General features: G+C 34.7%; 1 protein-coding gene across 2 annotated transcripts in view; it reads right to left on the bottom strand.

Annotated features, from left to right (window-relative positions):
* DYM (dymeclin) overlaps positions 1-23,095 on the bottom strand; it is a 559,394-nt gene that overhangs the window by 307,043 nt on the left and 229,256 nt on the right. For both annotated transcript variants that reach the window (XM_027868956.1, XM_027868957.1), the window contains exons 10-11: positions 19,753-19,931; positions 2,113-2,238 (exon numbers count right to left, since the gene is read on the bottom strand). In XM_027868956.1, the coding sequence (XP_027724757.1) occupies positions 2,113-2,238; positions 19,753-19,931 (305 nt within the window). The remainder of the gene's footprint in view (positions 1-2,112; positions 2,239-19,752; positions 19,932-23,095) is intronic.

Here is a 23,095-nt window from a genome sequence, read left to right on the forward strand (position 1 = left end):
CTGATTTTTTGTGGGTTCTGTTGCTTTAGAATTTGTTTAAAGCCATTTTTTGTAGGTATTTGGAGGGGTTTGGGGGAGAGCTCTAGCAAGTCACTGCTTTCCCTCCGCCCTCTTGGCTCCACCCCTCCTATTTCTTACAGGACCAAATATAAGTTCCTTTGTTTGGCACTGATCGTGCCCCCTGCATCCCTTTCTACTCTCCTTATACTTTACTCTCTTCTACCCATTCCACTGACTAGCCATACTGTCCCCTACTTGATGCTCCTTGCAGAGTCTACACCATCTCTAATCTCCATGCCTTTGGAAAGGTTATTCTCTATACCTGGAACTATGTCCCTCCTCACCTTACCCCTAGGAAACTCTGGCTTCCTTCAGTCCTCAGTTCAAACTCCATTTTCCACAGGAGGCCTTTCCTCAGCTCTCCTCATATAAGGGCCTTCTCTTCTCAAGTCTCAAGTTACCTTTCAACCACTTTGTATCTATCTTGTACAGAACTTTTTATGTTGTTTCTTCCTGTAGAACATAAGCTCCTTGAGTATAAGGATTGCTTTTTTATTTTTTATTTGTATCCCCAGAACTAATCATAATTTGGCACATAATAGGGGCTTGGTGTTTGTTGACAGAAGTCATTTTGATCTGGATTTTGATCCTGGTTATATCACTAAATGGCATGTGTCCTTTGGCAAGTCACAATGGCCTCAATTTCCTAATTTGTAAAATGATATGATTGGAGCAGATGAGCTCTAAGGTCCATGCCAGGCCTAACATTCAAGAAAGTGATTTCTTTGTACAAAGTGAATGTCTTTTAGAGATTTAAGAAATTGGACACAGATAACCCAATTTTCTAAGTTAAATAGTTATACTTGTTATATTGTTACTTACTGAAAAATAAAATTTATAGAGAGATAAAACATATGTAGCACTAAAAGGTGATTTATAAAGTTTAAATTTTCAGTCCTAAAACTAGTTTTCACTCCCATAAATTTGGGGTTAAATTCTTCTTGCATATCTTAACTAGGTCACAGTGTTTTATGACCTGAGATTCTGAGTATTAAAAAGCAGTTAGTAGTGAATATATATACAATAGCTTGGCTCTTGGGAACTGACTAGTAAGGAAATAACTATTTCATTTACTAATCCCAAAACAACTTTATATCTTTTTTCAAAATGACGTGTTTTCTGCTTTTCATATAAAACAAGATAAACTCTAAGCAAAGAAGAACAAATTAATGGAAATAATTTCTACCTTGTGATAACTTTACCAAAAATGAGAACCATAGATATTTGTGCTTGTTGTCCTCTAACACAGAGGGTCAAGATCCATTCTACCTAGGTGAAATGTGGGTCTCCTTGTATAGATGGCATAAAAGAGGTTTAAATTAATCTAGTAGAGAAGAATAAAGGTTATGTAAAGGAAGAAGCAGTATCTAGTTGACAAACAGGAATGCTCGGAAAAGAACGTTGAAATGTGTGTGACTTTATTGAAGTCATTTAAGGACACTACAATGGTATAAAACAGGTAACTGTTCATCTTCCTCTCTCCTCCTCAATCTCCTTTCCCTGGCTTACCTAGCACACATGAGTCAACCTGCCTGATCATGTCCAACCTCAACTGGAAAGAGGAAATGAACTTCAGAAGAAAAGTGAACTTAGTGATTGGGAAAACATCCGCACGTATCACTAAAGAAACAGTTTTGAAAAAATTTATACCAGTGGTTAATAACTATGCCTAAGGAGAATAGCACCTCATAAATCTAGAGAAACATACTGCATTTCCAAGCCAGGTCCCCTAAAAAACATCTACCAGGAAGGAGGGAAAACAGAACAAAAGCTACTGTAGCAGTTAATTTTACAGTGATACATTTCTACATTCATTAATTCAATAAATATTTACTGAATGCCTAATATATGCAAAACACCAAGCCATCAAGAATAAAAGATTAATAAAATAAGAATTCTGCCCTCTAGTAACTTCCAGTCTAGCCAGAGAAACAAGTATGAATAGGAAGATAACTGGCAATGAAAGGGAATATTAATAAACGGCTATGTGACTGATATAGAAAATAAAAACCGTCAGATTCTATAAATGTTCCCAAAGCTACCATGCCTCACCACTTCATGAATGGATCGATTGAAGCCATCATCTTCTGTCAGAATCAACAAAATAATAAGAGCCATGTACACATGGTGTGAATTCCGTTCTTCAACATGATACAGAATCTCAAGAATTGGTACAACCTGTGGGGGAGAAAAATGATCACATTATTATTTCAATGACATAAGCCTATAAGTATAAGCCTTCTTTCTTTACTTTCTCCTTTAACATCACAAAACTATTTTTCTTGGAGAAAAGCCACAAAAACCAACCAAAATAGTCAAGAACCTGGAACCATTTTCCATCTGTCTATAAATTGGTTATTATTTTCCTTTGTACTCAGATATAATTTACAGACTATCTCCATTCAAACACATCTGTAGAGTTTCCCACATACACCATGTACACAGATTGGATTCTTCGCTTGCAGTCACCATGTACAACTTGGTGCTATTTGCAACTGTGTCCCTTAGGATCACGCCTTTGGTTCAAGCTTCTGCATAAGGAGAGTTATGCTGTTCTCACTGGTGGTAAGCCAAGGCTGGTTTGCCTGCCAACATTGTGTCCCAGAAGTCTATGGCTATGTCAACAAGCAGTACTGCGGTATGCACTTTAAGTGTTTCACTCCCCCCAGCCCCATCCCCTCCTATAGCTGGGGCAGCCAGAGGGCCCAGTGGATCCTGGAGTTAGGATCCTGGATTCTAAAGATGGTCCTGGAGTTAGGAAGACTCAACTCTCTGAGTTGAAATTTGGCCTCAGACACTTACCAGCTGTATAACTCTGGGCAACTCATTTAAGCCTGTTTGCCTCAGTTTCCTCATCTGTAAAATGAGGTAGAGAAGGAAATGGCAAACCACTCCAGTATGTTTGCCAAGAAAACCCCAAATGGGGTCATGAAGAATGGCATACGACTGAACAACAACAATTTCCTGTGGTCATCCCACCTCAGTTCAATTCACAACTGTGTTAGATTCACTCTGCACATTTTATCTATGGGAGAGCTTTGTTAAGAATATCAACCTTGTCTTGATACACTGGTGGCTAAAGTTTAGAATCTCAGTAATGGTATAAAAATGTGGCCCTTCTATACAACTAGTGAAACTGATTAAAACAGTCTATATCAACTATGATAATAGGTATAGATAAGATTACTTAGCTATATTGATGACTGAATGGGCACCATTCTGTAGACATTCTGGTATGTCTAGGCTTTGACAGAAATAACATCAGTCTCAAACTGACTGCCACTTTTCCTAAGGGCGGACTGATCTATTTAATTCTATTTTCTTTCTCAGTCAATTACAGTATTGCTGGATAACCTTAGTCTACCAAAGAGGTATCAAAATCTAAGAAATTGCCTTTTTATGGCAGAATTTTAGATTCTACTGCAAGGCATCCTAGCTTACTCAATCATAACAGTTATCAACCTTTTACCAATCAACCAAAATCAAGTGCTGAGGCATAGAGTTTATGTGTGTTTGGTTTTTGGCTTAGAGAATACAGAAAAAGCACAAATTTCATACAAATTTTTCAATAGTACTAAAAATCTCAGTTTCTATTTTTTGACAACATAACTGAATATGGAAGATGAAAGCCAGGACAGTCTTCTGAAACAATGCCAAGAGCTTAAAAGGATCACATGTTTGACTTTTTAAAAAATTACCAGAAATGTTCTACTGAACTCTCTCAATTCTAAGAGGGCTTGTTTTGGCTGAATGTATAGAAGACCATTTTCACAAGTTTTCAAATAAAATTTATGGTTTTATTAATGCCATGGAAGTGACAGGACCACACCATCCACATTTTAGAAAGCATTTTATAACAAAATATCATCTGACAAATGCAGATATTCAGGAATACAAAAGAACAGAAGACTCTTTGGTGCTGCTATTAGAAATGCAAATTGTTTCCCACATCTGGTCACTGTGGTTTTGAAAATACTTAAAATGTCTTTACCCTGAGGATTGGGGTCCTGGAAAAAGAACATTAGCCCTAACCAATGAAAATGCCACAAAGTATACCTCCATTTTGCACCAACCACAAGTCCAAGACCCTATTTTTCTGGCTCAGAATCAATGAGAACTCCCTAAGTCAGGGTTTCTACTCCTGCAGACAGAAGGTGTGCAATGAATTTCTTAAAGAGGTAGTATGGTTAAGTAATACTCACAGATCATTGAGGTTTTCAAGTCTCACTCCTACTGTTCTATCCACTTTCTGTATTATCTTGGGCAAAACATTAAGCTTATTCTTGGGTCAATTTCTACATCTCTTAAATGGGAATAATATCCTGGTCTAAAGCACAAAGGTTACTAGTTAGTGGAATAAAGAATTATCCATTTCAACTCTACCCCACTGCAGAGTTTCTATTTGTTCATTCTTACAATTTCTAAAGTTGATTGATTTAGACAAAGTTTGCAGTAAGATATGCACAAAATATGACTTGCAGTTTACCTTGCCACTCATACAAGATAGTGAATAAGTTTTCTAATATGATTATCTTCTGTAATAAATGAATAGTGATGAAATTTGACACACTGTTAGGGAATAAAGATGCACTTAAAATTAATTTGTAACTCAGTTTGTCATGGGCAGACAAAATAAAATTTCCAGGTATTTTCAAGTATATTTCAATGGTGATATTGAGAGAAATCTACAATCAAAAACTACTAGAAATATATCTATGTTATATGTATTAATTTTTAAAGTTTTAGAAGTATTTTGTATATAGATGTTCATTTTAGGAAGTAAGTATTTTTCCTAAAAATTTTAGTCTGGTAAACACCTTCGCCAAAAGTCAAAAATGTAATTGACATGAATCATTTGGTCTACACAGTCACCTCCACCTATAAACAACTAAATGAACGTGTTAAATTATAACATGCAGAAAAGCACAGTCATACTCTAAATGAAAGAATTTTATAGGTTAAGCTTCTCTTTCAATTCTGAATGAACTTCAGAGCACACAGTCTCCTAACACAGGCCAAATCCCATGTTTAGCCATATAAACAGGCTGCTGCCTGTACAACGGGTGCATGTGAGTTTTTTGTGGCACGCCTATTGCGTTAGCCTTTAAAAATGTCACCATAGGGTTTTTTTTTTCTTTTACAAGTTCTAGTTGAAGCTCCCTATAAAGTGTGAACCTTACTACATCAGCCCAGAACTGCTCCAATTACATCCAACTAAAACAATCTTACTTGAAACTGCTTGATGCTGAACATCCTCAGAGCCCAAGTCATTTCCTAATCCCCAAACTGCCATGAACTATAAGAGATGGCAAACTCTTTATACAACTTAAAGCAGTTTAAAAATGTTTCATTTGCTTCTTGGTTTCCAAATGATGCCAGGCAGTGAGAAAATTTCCATAAATCCACTGAGTATACTGAATTATTAAAGTAAAAAGTGTTGGAATTTTTTTTCAATTTTGTAGAATTTTTAATAATTAAGCACCAAACTTACTATTAGTTTCATGAAGGGATCAAATTCCCAGCAACATGGCATTATAATCAATACTCTTGGCAATTCTTACTAACTATAGTATAGTATACTTACTAACTATAGTACGAATTCTTGAAGATTTGAAGTCTTGAAGACTGTACTTAAGAGGCCAGTATCATGTCAGTTTATCCTAAGAGAGAAAACATCAGAACTGTGACGGGACACTGGCAGCTTGGGTTCTATACTCTGTGGTGCCAATGACCCGATTTGTAACGCAGACCAAGAGGTGTTGTTACCTCAAGAGCTCAATCTATAAAAGGAAATATTTTCAATTAATTTATATCTATAAAATGTTGAGAGCTCAGGTGAAAAATATACCAAAAATACACCTAACAGCACATTTCTACAGAATGCCTACATGTAGCTGCAAATTCGGGAGAATCTGGATTTCTGAACAATGGTTTCAAAACACAGGGATGACAAACTACCATGTGGGAAAGGAGGTCAATCGTCAAGGACTGTTCAAGCCATGTGGAGAAGGATGAGGGAGCTCAGACCACATCTGGAACAATGGATTCCATTCTGGGCACTGCAGTTTAAAAAGGACATCGACAAGCTCAAAAAGCTTCCAGAGGAATGCAGCTGGATGGATGAAGAGACTGTGCCATATGAGTATCAGACGAAGGAACAATTAATATTCATGTTGGAGGAGAGAATGGGGGGGGGGGATGACATGATAGCTGTCTGCAAATATGTGAAAGGCTGTCATGCAGAAGAGAATGAGAACTATTCTGCTTGATCCCTGAGTGAAGAACTAGAAACAAGAAGCAAAAATGAAGCAAAGCAGAGCTTAGTCCTGATGTAAGGGAAAGCATCCTAACAGCTGGGGAGGAATGGGCTTCTCCTTCAAGGGATATCTTGGTGCAAAGATAGATGACCACTTGCTGAGCATGCTTTAGAGAGGATTCTTGGTCAGGAACAAATTGGCTAGATGGCCTCTGAGGTCTCTTCTAACTAGAAGTGCTACAATCTTGTTAATCTTCACACCAGGAATGTGTGTTCTTAAAAGTTGAGTATAAGTTTATTTTTGAATATATTATAATGTTCTTAACTTTCATGTAATGTATATGACATATAGATGAATAGAAAACATGACATAAAAATGAATTAAAATATGAATCAACCTTGCAGCAAGGGATTCTCTCATATATCCAAGGCAGTTCCATAATATAAAACGCCATCCTTTTGCTTCCTATAAACATCCACGGACTCATACCCTTAAGTTGGGGAAAGGAGAAGACCAGCACCAGCTCCAAATTATGTCGTTATCACCCATACACATGAATACTATTCTGCTTTATTAAAATAAGACAAAAAACTGCTCAATCACAAGCCAATAAATAATAGTAGTTTGCATGTTCCACCATAATTCATTGAATCCACAAAGCAAGTTACTGGTGGTAATTGTTAAATATCACAAATATATATGCACATATATTTATGATTATACATATGGATAATTTTAATTCGCTTATATGCGAATTAAACATGTGGTTTTGTTAGGTTAAATACCATGGTTTAATCTGGTAATTATACTCTATGTACAACTGGGCTTTATCAAGTTTACATACTTTTGATTAAACAAAAAGAATATCAAGTATAGTCACTCAGATAACAAGACCACAAATGAAGGAATCATGATCTCTAATTCAAAGTACACAAAGATATTACAGTTATTCTTGTAAATACCATATCTTCCCCACTAAATTGCAAGCTCTATGATGATAAATACCATGCCTTTTTATCTCCCCTAACATTTCTTGCTTAGCTCCACACATAGCAGGGGTTCAACAATATTTGTGAAAGTGAATTGATTTTAAGCTGATTCCAGGGTGATCAGAGAGTTTGGATTCAAGTTAAGGGTCACAGTGATCTCAAGGCAATCAGGACCTACAAAGATGGAGCCAAACCCCTGGACTGGATGGAGTATTCAATCAGTTTTTTTGCAGATTACAGAGAGCTGAATCCAGGATATATGTGATACAGAGTGACCTCAGGGTCACTCTAAATGAAAGCTAACATTCTGGTCCAATTCAGATCCAGACATCTCAGGACTTAGTTAGATCCAAGTCTCCTGAAGTAGGCAACTGTGTGAGAGTGTTCCAGGTTAGACAGTGTCACTGTGCAAGAGCTCATGTCGAAACTGAAGAATACAGTTTTCAATTCAGACGGCAGGGGAAAATCTAAATAGGAATATTGTAATTAGCCAATTTGAATTTGACAGACATGGCATCAATAAAAGGTCTTTGTCCACAGCATTTTCCCAAAAGAAGAAAAATTCTATTTTCCAGACATTAACTAAATGAGGCTCATAATACTCCAGTGAGGTATATGTGTGTGTGTTGGGGGTAGTAGGTGGGGAGGGATGGAGAGAGAGAGGAGGAATCCCCATTTCACAAATGCTCATCTGAGGGTATATGTGGGGACTGGGGAGGTTCATCCTTAAGATTTCATGAATGTGAGAAACTTCTGGTGAAGAAATTTCCCCTCTGAAACCAATTCAGATCAACACCTATTTTGCCTCTTATTGCCAATGTATTAGAAAGGTGCCTGAAACACTGAGAAGTTAAGTAACTTTCACAGGCTATGTGGTCAGTGTGTCACAGGCAAGCCTTGAAACCCAGGTCAGCTCTCTGTGCCTTCTACCTCACTGCTTCTCATTGTATTTGGATAAATCAAAGGGACCAGTATAGCTGGAGTGAATGAATAAACCTCATTCTGGGAAAAACACTTTCATGAACAAGGTATCTCCTTGACAAATGTTTTTTAGGTATCTTAGGTATTTTAGGATACAGAAATTAAAACCGTTGTGCAGGTGTTAAATTGTTCAAGATGCCCTATCTTTACCCTGGTACACTAACTCATCTCTGGATCAACTGGCATTTACTGAATCAATGTGACTGTTTTCTTCAGGAACTTGTGGAGGTCTCCAATGCTATTGCCATCCAACTATGACCCTCTAAAATTTAGAATATCTGAGGAGATCATAACAAGAGAGGCTAGTGTGGCTATACAAACAAATTCTGGAGATTGTTATGATTATTTTTGACTGATCAGTTCTACTTAGTAATCAATTGAAAAAAATTATACACTGTGGTTTTAAACTAAAGTACTATGTAAAAAAATCAGTAACAGAAGACAGCTTTAATGTAAAACAAGTATAATTCACTTATTTCTAATAGAGAAACACTGTGACTTGAGACAGGCTATGTTGTGGTACAGGTACTTAAATACACTTTCATTTGAAAAAGAGTTAGGCTACACTCCAGTTTAAAACATACTGAAATAATTTAAAATTTTCAACTAAAAAAAAGTTATGAGTACATGAAGGCTCAGGCCAAAAAAAAATCATTCTTAAAAGTAAGGAAATCACATATAAAGGCTGCCAATTATGATTCCCAGGCAAAGAAGGGCTGAGAAAAAGAAGGTGGAAATATGCAATCCATGATGTAATAAATAAACTAGGTGAAACTTTTGAGGTTGGGGGAAAGCATTCACCAAAAAAGTGAGAATAAGGTACCCCCAAAACATAAGTAAAGAAGAATCACCTACTTCTCTGCACTAGGAATTATGGTTTTCATAAAGTACACATGGACCTAAAACTCCATTTTATGGTTTTTCCTTTTCTATAGTTTTCTAGTTTGTTTATTCCTCAAGGATTTCAAGTGGAACATTTCTTGGTGGAGGTGCTAATGAAAATATATTACAATTTAGTGTGAGAATCATACCAATTTAAAATATAGTACTGTATCTCCCATATCAAGTTCCAGATAATAACTGGTATTGAAATGATGACAATTCCTTACAATAACCCTAAAATGGAGTCAAATAACTTTCCTTTCTATCAGTATCTGCAATGTGATTTTAATTCCAAGCCACAAACTATACCTCCTGGGAATCACAAACCTGATGTCTCAGAGGCATCTCAAATTCAATATGTCCAAAACAGAACTCCTTATCTTTCACCCAAAACTTAGTCCTGTTTCAAATTTCTCATTTTCTGTCAAAGGCACCAGTGACCCAGGTTTACAACTTTAGCATCACCTTCAACTCCACACTCATCCATACCCCATGTATCCAAAGTCAGTTGCCAAATCTTAATGTTTCTACCTTATTTCAGATATGTCCCCTTCTCTCTACTCATACAAACAACATCTTCGTTCAAATCCGTATCATTTCTTACTAGGACTATTGCAATAGCCTCCTAATTAGTATTCCCACGTCATCTCTTCCCAATTCATTGCATAAGCCACACAGATTGCAAAGAGATTTTCCCAAAGTATAGACCTTCCTATATCACTTTCCAACCCAATAAAATCCAATGGCTCACAGTTGCCCTGAGAAGCAAATAAAAACTCTTTTGTTTGGCTTTTAAAGACCTTCACAAAAATTACCTCTGTGTGTGTGTGTGTGTGTGTGCGCGCGCGCGCACGCATGCATTGCTGCTGTCTTCCCTAAAAGAATGTAAACTCCCTGAGGGAAAACATTGGTGAGCTTCCTTTTAGATTCAGCTCAAACAGCATCTTCTCTAGGAGTCCTTTTCCAGTCCTCACAGCTCCTAGTGCCTTCCCTCTAAAGTTACCTTCCATCTCCTCTGTATTTATCTCATATGTAATGATTTGTATGTGTTGGTTCCCCCGTCAGAATGTGGAGCTCCTCAAAGCCAAGGGCTGCTCTTGCTTTTTCTTTTTATTGCTAGTGCCAGATACATGTTAGGTGCTTAAAAAGTGTCTGCTGATATATTGAACTGACTTTGATTGACTTGCCCACCTAAAATTCTAGCTTTCTAGAAATGTAAAACTAGCAGATCAAGGATCAGTCAAGGTCACTAACTTCTCAGTATAGTAGACCAGAAAAAAATCGTTCTTTGATTTCTCAGTTAGCATGATAAATAATTTATTTTCCTCATCTATAACCTAACTATTGTTAGGTTTTATATATATATATATATATATATATATATATGTGTGTGTGTGTGTGTGTGTGTGTATGTGTGTGTATATACACACATATATATACACACACATATATATATATACACACACATATATATACATCTATAAACTAACTATTGTGTCCCTCAGAATCTGAATTGAAATGTCCAATACAGATGACTGATTTGGGTCTGCCCATCCAAAGACAAGGTCATATTGTGATCCACATGGTTTTTTTAGTTCGCATGATAAAATGTACCATATTCTGTTATTATAGCTCATAAACTAGAATGATCAGATACTTCAGTCATTTTAATGATTACAAGATTCAAATATATTTTTTCCTTGTTAATTCAAAACCAAAACCAAACAATCAAAGAATGTAGGTCTCTAATGCAAATGAGAAGAAGATCTAAAAATCATTATCCAATTTAATTGATACTATTGAAAGCATACTGGATGCAGAGTATTATATAATAAAATCATATTTTTCTCATGGTCATTAAATACAATTTGGATTTTAAGCATTTTACAGTTCAATTATCTGAAAGTAATTGCATAGACAAACGACGAAACAAAAAGACAGGCACCAGAACGAGAGAAAACTGCCTCAAACTCTTATTTAAATTTAAAAGTACTTAAATACAGTGCCAGTCCTGGAATCAGGAAGACCTGAGTTCAAATATAGCCTCAAAACCCTACTAGCTATGTGACCCTGGATAATTCACTTAATCCCTGTTTGCCTCAGCTTCTTCATCTGTCAAATGGAGATAATAATAGCACCTATCTCTCAGGGTTGTTGTGAGGATCAAATGAGATAATCAATGTAAACTGTTTAGCACAGTATCTGGCACATAATAAGAGTTATATAAATGGTAGTCATTAATATAATAAACAGTGAAAGGGTTAAAAAAAAATTTAACTGACAGAGGAAGCTTTGTCCAGCGGAAACAACACTACCTGGAGACACAAAACGTGAATATGAATCCCAGTTCTACTTAGCATCTTGGCGATTTTGGGAAACTCAATCTCTCTGACCCTCAGTTTCTTCATCTGTAAAATGAGAGGACTGGACAAGGTGACTTCTAAGGACCTTTCCATTTCTGAATCTGTGATCCTATGATATTAATTAGTACCTTGTAAAATATAAAAGAGCATTCTGAAAAAGGCCAATGGATAGTTTATCTTGTTCTGCAAATAATAGGTGTTTAGCAAATGTTTGATGAATGAACACTGATACAGTAACCTGGAGTAAATGCATAACCAGAGTAGTTAAACATACAGGTTGACTGAGTGAGAATAATTAATAGAGTGCCAATTGACTATATGGTATTTGTGTACACACATACATACTTTTAATAGTGTACAACAATGGAAGCCAAGATGGCAGAATAGAAAGAAATGCATTGAGCTCCCTCCCAACTCCTTCCCCCACCAAAAAACAAAACAAAACAAAAATCTCCTGTAAAAAGATCTTTAAAATGCACCAGAGCAAATCTTGATCATGAAATCCAAGAAATAATCACAAGTCACTTTTCAAGGCCAGGGCAGCATGGGGGAATAAACAGAGAGGTCTGCAGACCCAGGGATGAGGTGTATCTAGAAGCAAACTGTGAAGAAGATTCTAGCTGAGGGAGAGGTAATATACCAGAGTAAAAGGAAGATACTGATTCAGCATAAAGGGAACTAAAACTTATATAGGGTTCAGGAACAGGTGTCAATGGGCAGCTTTGTTGCTCATTACCAAGTTCTGGGCCAGTGATACAAGGAGGACTGAAGAGGGGACCAGCACTTATGGGGGGCTATTGAGGATGAACATAACTTGCCCTAGGTTGTGTACTGAGCAAGAAGCAAGATCTGAAGCAAGCAGCAGCTGTATGGCTCAAACATCCAAGCAGGGTCCCTGTTCCAGCCTCTAGCTCAGTCTAAAAACTGCAGGAGAATAAGGGCTGATATTCCAGAATAAAGGGCCTCCTACAGTTCTGTTATTCTAAACCAGCAGGGTTTCCTAACTGTCTGGTGGTGGTTGAGTACAAAAGCAGTCTATTGAAACTCCAATGGAGAAAACCCACCCACAGGCCTGTTGCTCAGATACAAACACAGGTCAGGAACTAGCAGAGTTCGGATATTAGATTTTGCCCAGGATCATTTTGCGAAAATGGAAATCTTCTAGAGGAACCCAGCATGAGCTGTCCCAGAGATCTTCAAATAACACAATATTCAATACTCTAAGAAAGCAGCAGCAGAACCATTCCAGATACTCACTCAGAAGTGTGCAAAGCACAGCCTTAACACAAAGCATGAAATCAAGAAATAGATGGAAGAATGAGAAAACATTAAAAAAATTAATAATTCCACCACAAAAAGCTGTTATGGTAACAGGGACACACAAAACACAAACCCAAAAGAAAAGGACAACACCAAAACAACTACAAGCAAAGCCTCAAAGAAAAACACATTTTGGGCACAAGTTCAACAAAAAAAATTCTGGAAGAGATGAAGTAAAACATTTTAAGGAGAGCTCAGAATGATTTTATAAATAGAATGAATAGATTATAGGAAACAAATAAGAGAGCAAGGTGATAAATTGGAAAAGAAAAGAGAGATATGGAAGAAAGACTGAAAACAGCTTAGGACAAAAACTGTAAAATCTAACTCAAGTAATAGATTGAAATTAGAATGGATCAAACATAGGTTATTGACTCCATGACAACAAAAAATACTAAAACAAAGTCAAAATATTAAAATATAGTCAAAAGATTGAAAAAAAAAGAAGAAAATATAAGGAATCTCAAGCAAAAACAACAACAAAGCCTGACCTAAAAAATAAAGGAGAGAAAATTTAAGAAGCACCTGAAAGCTATGACCAAAAGCAAAGTCTATACATGAGATTTCAAGAAATCATAAAAGAAAACTGTCCAGATGTCTTGGGGCAAAGTAGAAATAGAAAGAATCCACCTCCAGAAAAGAAATAGCAAAAACAAAAACTCCCAGGAACATTATGGTGAAAAGCCAGAGCTTCTAGGTCAAAGAAAAAAAAAATACTGCAAGCAATCAAAAAGAAAGAATTTAATTATTGAGGAGCCATGATAAGGACCACACATGATTTAGCAGCCATGACAACAAAGGAGCATAGAGCTTGGAATACTATAGTCCAGAAAGCAAAATATATAGGCTTATAGCCAAGAATTACTTCCTCAGAAAAACTCTGAGTACATATTATCCTACAGGGGAAACATGGACCTTTGATGAAACAGAAAACTTCCAAGCTTCCTGATGAAATGACTAGAGCTGCATAAAAACGTTGAAGTTCAGACAAAAGAGTTAAGAGAAATATAAAATATAAACATGAATGAACAATGACAAATGACTGAATAAGGATAAACTGTCTATATTCTAGATCTGGGGAGATGATATACATGTCCCCTCTGAATCATATCGTCTTCAGGGGTTAGAGAGAAAGTCTAATTTAACAAGGCCTAGGAGTGGTTCTATTATTATTTGACGATTTTAAAAGAATAATAGAGAGGGAAAAAGAAATACACTAGTATGGAAATAGAGAGGAAAGTTAGGGGAAATTATCTCACATTATTTGAGTAGACGAGTAGAAGTCTATACAAACAAGAATGAAAGGGTAGCAAGAGCAGCTGACATTTGAACTTCATGCTATATGAACTGGACAAATGAAGGAAGACTACACACACACACATACATATATATGTATATATATATACATATATATATATACACACACACAGATTTGAATACAAAAATATATTTCATTGAACAGAGAAATGGGGGAAAGAGAAGGGAGAAGAGGGAATTAAAGGGACAGTAGATTCAGGGAGATAGTAGTCCTAAGTAAAACTAATTCTAACTAAAGATGTACAAAAATATTTATAGAGCCTTTTGAAGTGGCAAAGAATTGAAAACTGAGGGAGTGCCCATCAGCTGGGGAATAAATGAACAAGTTATGTGATGGAATATGTGACGGAATACAATTGTATTGTTTAAAAAAATGATGAAGGAGATAATTTCAGAGAAACTTGGGTGGCCTTATATGAACTGATGCAGAATGAAGTAAATAGAATCAAGAGAACCATTTATTCAATGACAATATTAATGAAAAGATAAACTACTCTGAAAGACATAGGAGCTCTGATGAGCATGATGACCAACCATGATTCCAGAGGACTAATAAAGAAATATGCTACCCACCTCTTAATAAGACTCCAACTACAGTGTAAGACACATTATTTTTATGGACATGGTGAATGTAGAAACTTGTTTTGCTTGATTATACATGTTGGTAACCGGGGTTTTGTTTTTCTTTCTCAATTTTTCTGAGGGGGAGGGTAGGAGAGAAAGCAGAATTTTGCTGATTAAAACAATTTAATTAACTTTTAAAATTGCATGGACTACCATTCAATTTGGTTGCCATTTATCAAAAGAATTTTATGGAAGATAAATTGTCTAAAGTGGCACAATGACAAAAATATAATTCTTTTTATAGTTTAAAAATAAATGTATATATTATTTGTAAAATGATATTTTGGAGCCAAAGTTTACTTCTGTGTAAACATCTCTGAAATTATAAAACAAGGAATGGGAAGAGGACGGGAAGAAGCATTTATTAAGTACTTACTATGTGCCATGTACTGTGTTAAGCCACTTTAAAAATAGTATTTCTTTTGATCATGAGGAAACTATGATAGACAATTAAGTGACTTACCCAGGAACATACAGCTAGTAAGTGTCTGACTGAACTTAAGTCTTTCTGATTCCAGACCTAGAATCCTACATTATGTTCTATCCTACCTGCCCCCAGGAAACTAATGGAAGTAAAGAGAAAACTGACTTGGCTACACAATTTTAAAGGTGAAATAACTAGCATTTAATTAATGAGGACCAAAATGAATCTGAGTAGTCATATTAGTTTTGTTCTTATTCCAACAGATGCCAATTATAGATATGAGAGAGCCTTAGATCACCAAACATAAAATAAAGCAATTCTTTGTAAATCAGACAGGGATTAATATATCAAATTCATGCCAAACAATAGTGTGAACTAAGACACAGAGGACTGTTTACAAGCCAAGGGAAGTTTGATGAACAGAAAATTATTATTTTAAATAAGCAATTATTTTAAATAAAATGTCAATCATTCCCTTCATAGTAATAAAGAAAGAACAATGAAATAAATACCAACAAAATATTGAACACATCAGTATGTGGTTTTCTTTCTATTGAGGGCAGAGGAAGGGAAACCCTCGTTTTTCTCTCTCTCCTATCTCTATACTCCTCCCATCCTACCAGGATGCATAGTCAAACAAAACAAATTCTCACACTGGCCATATCTGAAAATATATATCTAATTCTGCATCTTGAGTCCATCTTCAGGAGGCAGGTCATATGTTTTATCATTAGTTCTCTGGGATCATGCATAGCTGGTGATTGCATTGATCAGGATTCTTGGTCTTTCAAAGGTGTTTGTCTTTACAATGTTGTTATTTCACAAGTAATTCTCTTGGTTCTGTTCAATTCACTCTTCATCAGTTCAAACAAGTCTTCCCAGGTTTCTCCAAAGTTCCTCTTTAGCCTTACCTTACCCCACAACAATGTTCCAATATAGTCATATACCATCATTTATTTAGTCATTTAGTCATCGTATAGGTATGCCCTCAGTTTCCAGTTCTTTTCTATAACAAAAAGCGCTACTAGAAACATGTTTGTACATATGGGCCTTTTTCTTCTAGAAAAGGTCTACTAACAGTATTTTGGGGGCAAAGGGTACGAATAGCTTAGTGACTTTAGGGTATAGTTCGAAAATGGTTTCCAGAATGGGTGGACCAATTCACAGCCTTACCAAGGCATCAATCTGCCTATTTTCCCACATTCCCTCCAACATTATTAGTCAGTGTTCTTTTGATTATTTTTGCTAGTCTGATGAGAATGAGTCAGAATTTCTTCAATGTGTGTTTCTTTATTAGTTATTCTGATCATTTTCTCCTAAAGTTGTTAATAGCATTGAAAACAGTTCATTCATATCTTTTGGCCATTTATCTTTTGGGGAAAGGCTCTTGTTGTTACATACTTTGAGATCTGGTACTAGTAGCTCCTTCCTACATTTTTAAATTTTTTTTCTCTTAAGATTCTTGTTCCTCCCCACCCCCAAGATTATTGTTGTAGTTGTTGTTATTGTTTTTGATGTTATCATAATCATTATTGTCTTTGTACTGCCATAAAACATATGGGTTAAATTCCTGGCAGCCTAGGGGAGACCAGGGGGAAACCAGATCAAAATGTAATTAAGAAGTGTTTAGCAAAATAAATTAGAAAATAAAACAAAAATAATACTAATTTGTGGTTTTCTAAGTCAATATGTAAAAGGTGGATTATACAATTCTATTTGAAGTTGACACCACCGCTATAAAGTAATCCTTTGGTAGTTTGATTGTTATGGCACTGAATATATAAACGAATTCAGGTTCTATTGTCATTTTTACTACACTTTATTATTTATTTACCTGATTATTTAGATCTGACCTTATTTCTGAAAAGAGTGTTTTAAAGTTATATCGACATTGTACCTGTGGTATCCAAGGAAAAAGACTATGAAATATTTTGTATATTTCTAGTTATTTTGAGAATTTTTCTACTTCTTCAAAAATCCAGAAAAATGTAAAAATCAGACATATGGATTTTAGTGATAATATACAAAAATACTGATGATCTATGTGAATTTCTCTTATGCTCCACAATGCTGTTCAAGCTATTGTTTCAATTATGTTTTGTGTATCTCTTTTGGATTCTCTACATTAGTGGTGCCAAACTCAAACACATATTCTCTGGAGATGCACATTGACTTAGAAAATCACAAATTATCATTATATTGTTTTTTAAATTTTATTTTGTTAAATATTTCCCAATTACTTTTTAATCCAGTTCCCCACTAGGGGTTAGACTGCATATTTGGCACCATTGCTCTACACAGATTATCATATCATCTACTAAATGTAAAAATTTTGTTTCTTCTTTTCTTATGCTTATTTTTTCAATTTCCTTTTCTTGTCCTATTGCTATAGCTAGCTTTTTTAGACCTACTTTATTAAATGGTGACAATGAACATCATTGCTTTACTCCAATCTTAATGGAAACCCTTCTGTAGTCTATCTCTACTATATTGTCATATTGATATTATATTATAATTATGTAATAAATATATTATAATACATATTATATTATAATTATATAATACATGTTATCATATTATGAATATTTTCATATTGAGAAAAGGTCTATTTATTCCAATGCTTTCTAGTGTTTTTAACAAAGATGGTTGTTAGATTTTGTCAAAAGCTTTTCCAACACCTATTCACATAATTGTGTGATTTTTCTTATTAATGCAGTCTATTATGTGTATAAGTTTTTTTCTACTAAAACAACTCAACTTTTGTTTTCAGATCACCTTCATCTCTCAACATATTTGTTTCCCCTCTCCAACCCAGAGGGCCATCCCTACAACAAAGAATTAAAAAGAAAAAGAAAAAAGAAAAACAGTAAATGAGAAAGACTAACCAATAAATCAGTCAATTCCAATAATATATGCTAAACTCATTTTATTCTTATTTAGGCCCAAGCTTGGTCATTATAACATAATATAATGTCTTCCTGGTTGTGACATTTGTTCTAATACTGTAGTGATATTCCATTATATTCATATGAAGCACTGTTTGTCTAACTATTCCTTAATCAGTGGGCATCAATATGCTTGAAGTTTTTTCTATTATTAAAAGTCAAGGTATACTTCTTGTGGCAGCAAAAAACTGGAAACAAAGTAGATTTGGGGAATCTTTAAACAAACTGTGGCATATGAATGGAATAGAATATTACTATACTGTAAGAAATGATTAACATGATGAATACAGAGAAGTATGAAAAGATTTACATTTAACCAATGCCAAGTGAAGTAAGCAGTCAAGAAAACAATATATTCAATAACTACAACAATATATATGAAAAGAATAACCATCACAAAACAGTTTAAAATGAATGTTGCAAAATCATAAAGAACAAGCTTGGCCCCAAAGAAGAGATTGCTACAAGAAGACATTTACCCCTACACTCTTGTAAAGCTGGAGGGGTTAGCAAGGGTTCCATCAATGTGCTAATAGTGAATATAGAATCAGATTCTTAAAAAATATATTTATTTGTTTCGATTTGAATTTTCTCCTTTTTTTTCCTTTTAAAAGAAGTATTTGCTACTAGGAATGATTCCTGGGAATAGGGAAGAGGGTGAAATACAAGGGAAAATCTAAGGGACAGAAAAATAAAATGTCAATAAAAATCTATCTCTTAAAACTAAAAAAGCATAAGATGAAGAGGAAACAAAAAATTATTATAAATAAAAAGTAGTTTGACAAGTACTCTGGTGCATATTGTAACTTTTTTTCCATCCTTTATCTCATTGAGACATATGGCTAGCTGCAGAAACTCTAGGTCAAAGGGAAAGGACATATTATTCATTTTTCTTTTTTACCATAATTCCAAACTGCTTTCCAGAACTGCTGGATGAACCAGTTACATGAAAGTATGTGAAGGTCCCTATTTTTCCAAAACTCCTCCAATACTGAATATTTCAATCTTTTGTCATTATTACTAATTTCTGGGTGCAAAATGATACCTCACAGTTTTTCTGAGTTGAGTTTTTCTTATTATTAATTATTTCGAGCAATCGTTCATGTGATTGATAATAATTTTCAATTCTTTTGGGAACTGTTGTTTTATGTACTTTGACAACTTATCCGTTAGAGAATGGCTGTTCTTCCACATGTGTATTAGTTCCTTATTAATTTTCAATACATCTCACCAAAGATATAGGATACAAAGATTTTTCCCCAATCTACCATTTTCTTTCTTATCCTCGTTGTATCTATTTTATTATTTTAAAAGTTGAAATATTTCAAGCAAAAGAAATTTATCTATATCATGTCATGGAACTTACTTGATCCCAAGTATAATATATTTGCGACTATATAGTCTCTTAGCATACCTGAGAGTCAAAAACTGGTAATAAAAGCACGTGTTTACCATTATGAAATATCTTCGTTATACTTAAGCTATGTTCAATAACAGTGCTTTAAAATAATGATACTTCTCTTTTATTGAAAAATTATAATTCAAAATAGTTTAAAAATACAAAGTTGAACCATGAAGTATGATACTTACAAGATTTTCCATATCTGTGCGAGCCAACATGTATGTCCTCACATTACTATTTTGATGCAGTAACATATACAAAAGAAGAGTTGCTTGATCAGACTTCTGCTGCTCACACAGGGCTGTATACAAACTATTAAAGTTAATCTGGAAAGCATGTGGATTTGAAGAGGGAAAAGCAGTGCTATCTGAAATGGAGAAAAAAGCCACAAATTGTATAAAGTAACAATGCAACAGCTTTCACTGGAATGTTTATAATAATGTTTAAGTATATTTTGGTCTGAGAAAAAAATTCATTACATTGGCACATAGTGAGTTTGTTCATTCTATATAGATCGGCTCAAATGCATGTGCTATGGGAAAAAATATCATCTTGGCAATCCTCTGAGAGCAACAACGGAAAGTTCTGGATTTGGGAGTCAGAAGCCCTGGGCTTGGATCTAGATTATGCCATTTATTAGATATGTGATTCTGGCCACATTTCTTGAGTTCACCCATTCTAACTTTCAGTTTTCTTATCTACACAACTATAGGAAACACTCCTCTACTGCCTACTTCAAACAAGCATTTCCTTTTTGTAAGGAAAATGCTTTATAAATGGCAAAACTTTTAAAATGTGAGCTAATTATCCTAACTCAACTGTTAAATTAGATTTTGAAGTTATCCTAAAAAGTCACCATCAGAACCAAACATAAATATAAACAAGTACAGAATGTTAAGGTTTTCATGTAGCCAATGACTCTTAGGGTTAGTTAATCTAAAAAGTATTTATCCTTGAAATATGAGAAGGAATATATGGGAAGGAAAACCTGATTTTTAAAATGCCTAAAATTACCTTTCTGGTTTTCATTATTCTCTTTAAGCCATTCATGCAGATAATGGCTAGAATATTAAGCTTTTTTTAATAGTATAACTGGCATTAAAAATTAGATTGAAAAGGATGTGTCTATCTTTGGGTTCTATGACAGTAACAATTTGTCCTAAGTCTAGAAGCTTAGAAAATTCCTCATTGTTTATGCAAGAAAACTTCATTAACTTCAAAGAGCTATTCCTCATGTTTTCTGAGAAAACTACCTAAGCATCCTATAAAGATGCTTAAACATATATTACAGCCCATTTAGGATGATTCCTATAATTTCAACAGTGATGAATGACTCTCTACTTAATAATTAATTGGTTTATCTTAGAAATCCAAGTTGGTTAATTAAGGAATCAGAATGGATCACTGGATGTACTTCACTCACAAAAAGTCATGATCTTGCCTGACAATAACATTACTTTATGTATTACTTATTACTATTTACTATTTATTTATTGTTATCTACTTATTATTTTGATCATAATTTCTGTTATTTTTCAAAACACCAAAAGATATTTTTAAAGGACATAAAATATGGGACCACTACAAAGAAAAGAAAGAATGCTTTAACATTTTCACCATGTCTTCTGATATAAAGAGATGTGAGCCAAAACAAATTTAATCTTCCATAAAACAGTCCTATGCCTCTCAAGTTCTCCCTTCTAACTTTTAAATGTATGTGAAAAGCATACCAAAAACTTCCCTTATTCCATTCTTTATCCATTTCCCCCTACCTTTTCCTTTACCACCTAAAACAAGGGACATCTTCCCCAATCTTTATACAGAATTTTTACCACTTAAAATCACTACTTTGTGTGACTATCTGGCTTTAAACCTTAAGAGACAAAGAGGTAGGTGGATTATATTTTATGAGTACTCAAAGGAGGCTACTACACGCTACTTCATGATTCCGTGAAAAAAAAGGTGTGCGGTGGCATGAAAATTCTCATCCACATAGGCCAATTACCATGATTCCATCTGTTGGCACACCTCATTATATTGTGGTAGACACAGGTAATAGAGGTAAGAATCTGAACATCACTATCATCTCTCTAATGTACTTCCCCTACTCCTTCAATTCTCCCATCCTGGTATACACACACCTGTTTACAAATGGGAAGGTACTTGACCTCTCCACGTCTCAGTCTTCTTATGTATAAAATAGGAGAAAGGGAGTACGTGGTCTGTAAGGTCCCCATCATGTTTAGCATTCTACTTATAAATTAGGATTACTGGTTGAGAAATTAATTTAATTTACTTGGATGGAATTGAAAGTTCATATGGTAAGAAAAACCTTTATCATATGAAGACTGTGATTTCTGAAGGCAAAATTAGACCTTCAAGCTAGCATTTTTCTAGACCATTTACACTGGTTATGGGACTACAGAAAAATCATTCTGGCAGAAACAGAACTTGAATTAATTTCAATGTAAATATGGATTGATTATTCCTTAAATCTTACTTAGACAACATTTTCTAATGCTGCAAAGTTCCATGTTGGTTCATAATTGCTTCAATATTAACTGGCATAATAAAAACTCGCTGTCATAAAAAATCATGAAAAACTGAGAAAAGTACTGTTTAAAATCTAAAATCCTAGCAAGAACCAGACCATAATCTGTCCTAGAAATTTAGATTAATTAGTTGTAACTTTATAAGCCAACTGCACAAAAATGAGTCAAGGTGAAAAAATATTCAGTAGTGATCTTGAACTTTTTTCAAGAAAGCTAGAAAACTATGCATACATTTATAGATGCCAGGTAAAAGCTATTTTTACAATGTTTTGAGGGAAAAGCTAATGCCTCTATTAGCATATTATGTGTTTCTGTTACTCTAGGAACTTTAGGCATTTCACTACACAATATAAAAACCAAATTTTCATACAAGATAAATAGGAAAGCCCAAATCATACGGTTTGTATTAGAACTAGAAGAAAGGAACCCTGGTCATGTATTTGAAACCACTTCATTTTATGAATAAGGAAACCAAGAGTCTGCGAGACAGGAAGTGACTTGCCAAAGGTTACACAACTAGTTTGTGGAAAGCCAGAGTCAGAACCTCTGTATGTGGACAGCTCATCTGATGCTCTCTCCACCAAACCATGTTACCCGCTGCCCTCAGAAGAAGAGAAATTGTGTGGTAAAAAACCACATACAGCAAAAACTAAGCAGGAAACATGAGGCAACCACATATTAGAAATTATTTTGAAAGCAACATGTCAACAAAGAGTTCCTGTAGGTTTTAGAATATATATTTTTAAGGCATTGCAATAAAAACAGCAATTTAAGCCAGTCTTTCTTATATTAATGATATTTTTTAAAGGGTTCATCCTAACAAACCAGAGGTTACTACTACAGCACAGAACCCTTTTGCTTAAGTTCTCAATCATTCTTATGAAAACACTAGACTAGATGAAGTCAAAATGGGTATGTGGCTTTTCCCACAAGATAAGAAGGCAGTATGGGATAAAAACAACTTAACAAGAAAATTCTA

Source organism: Vombatus ursinus, unplaced genomic scaffold, assembly GCF_900497805.2.
Source record: "Vombatus ursinus unplaced genomic scaffold, bare-nosed wombat genome assembly UNPS02014791.1, whole genome shotgun sequence".
In the NCBI taxonomy this organism is placed as follows: Eukaryota; Metazoa; Chordata; class Mammalia; order Diprotodontia; family Vombatidae; genus Vombatus; species Vombatus ursinus.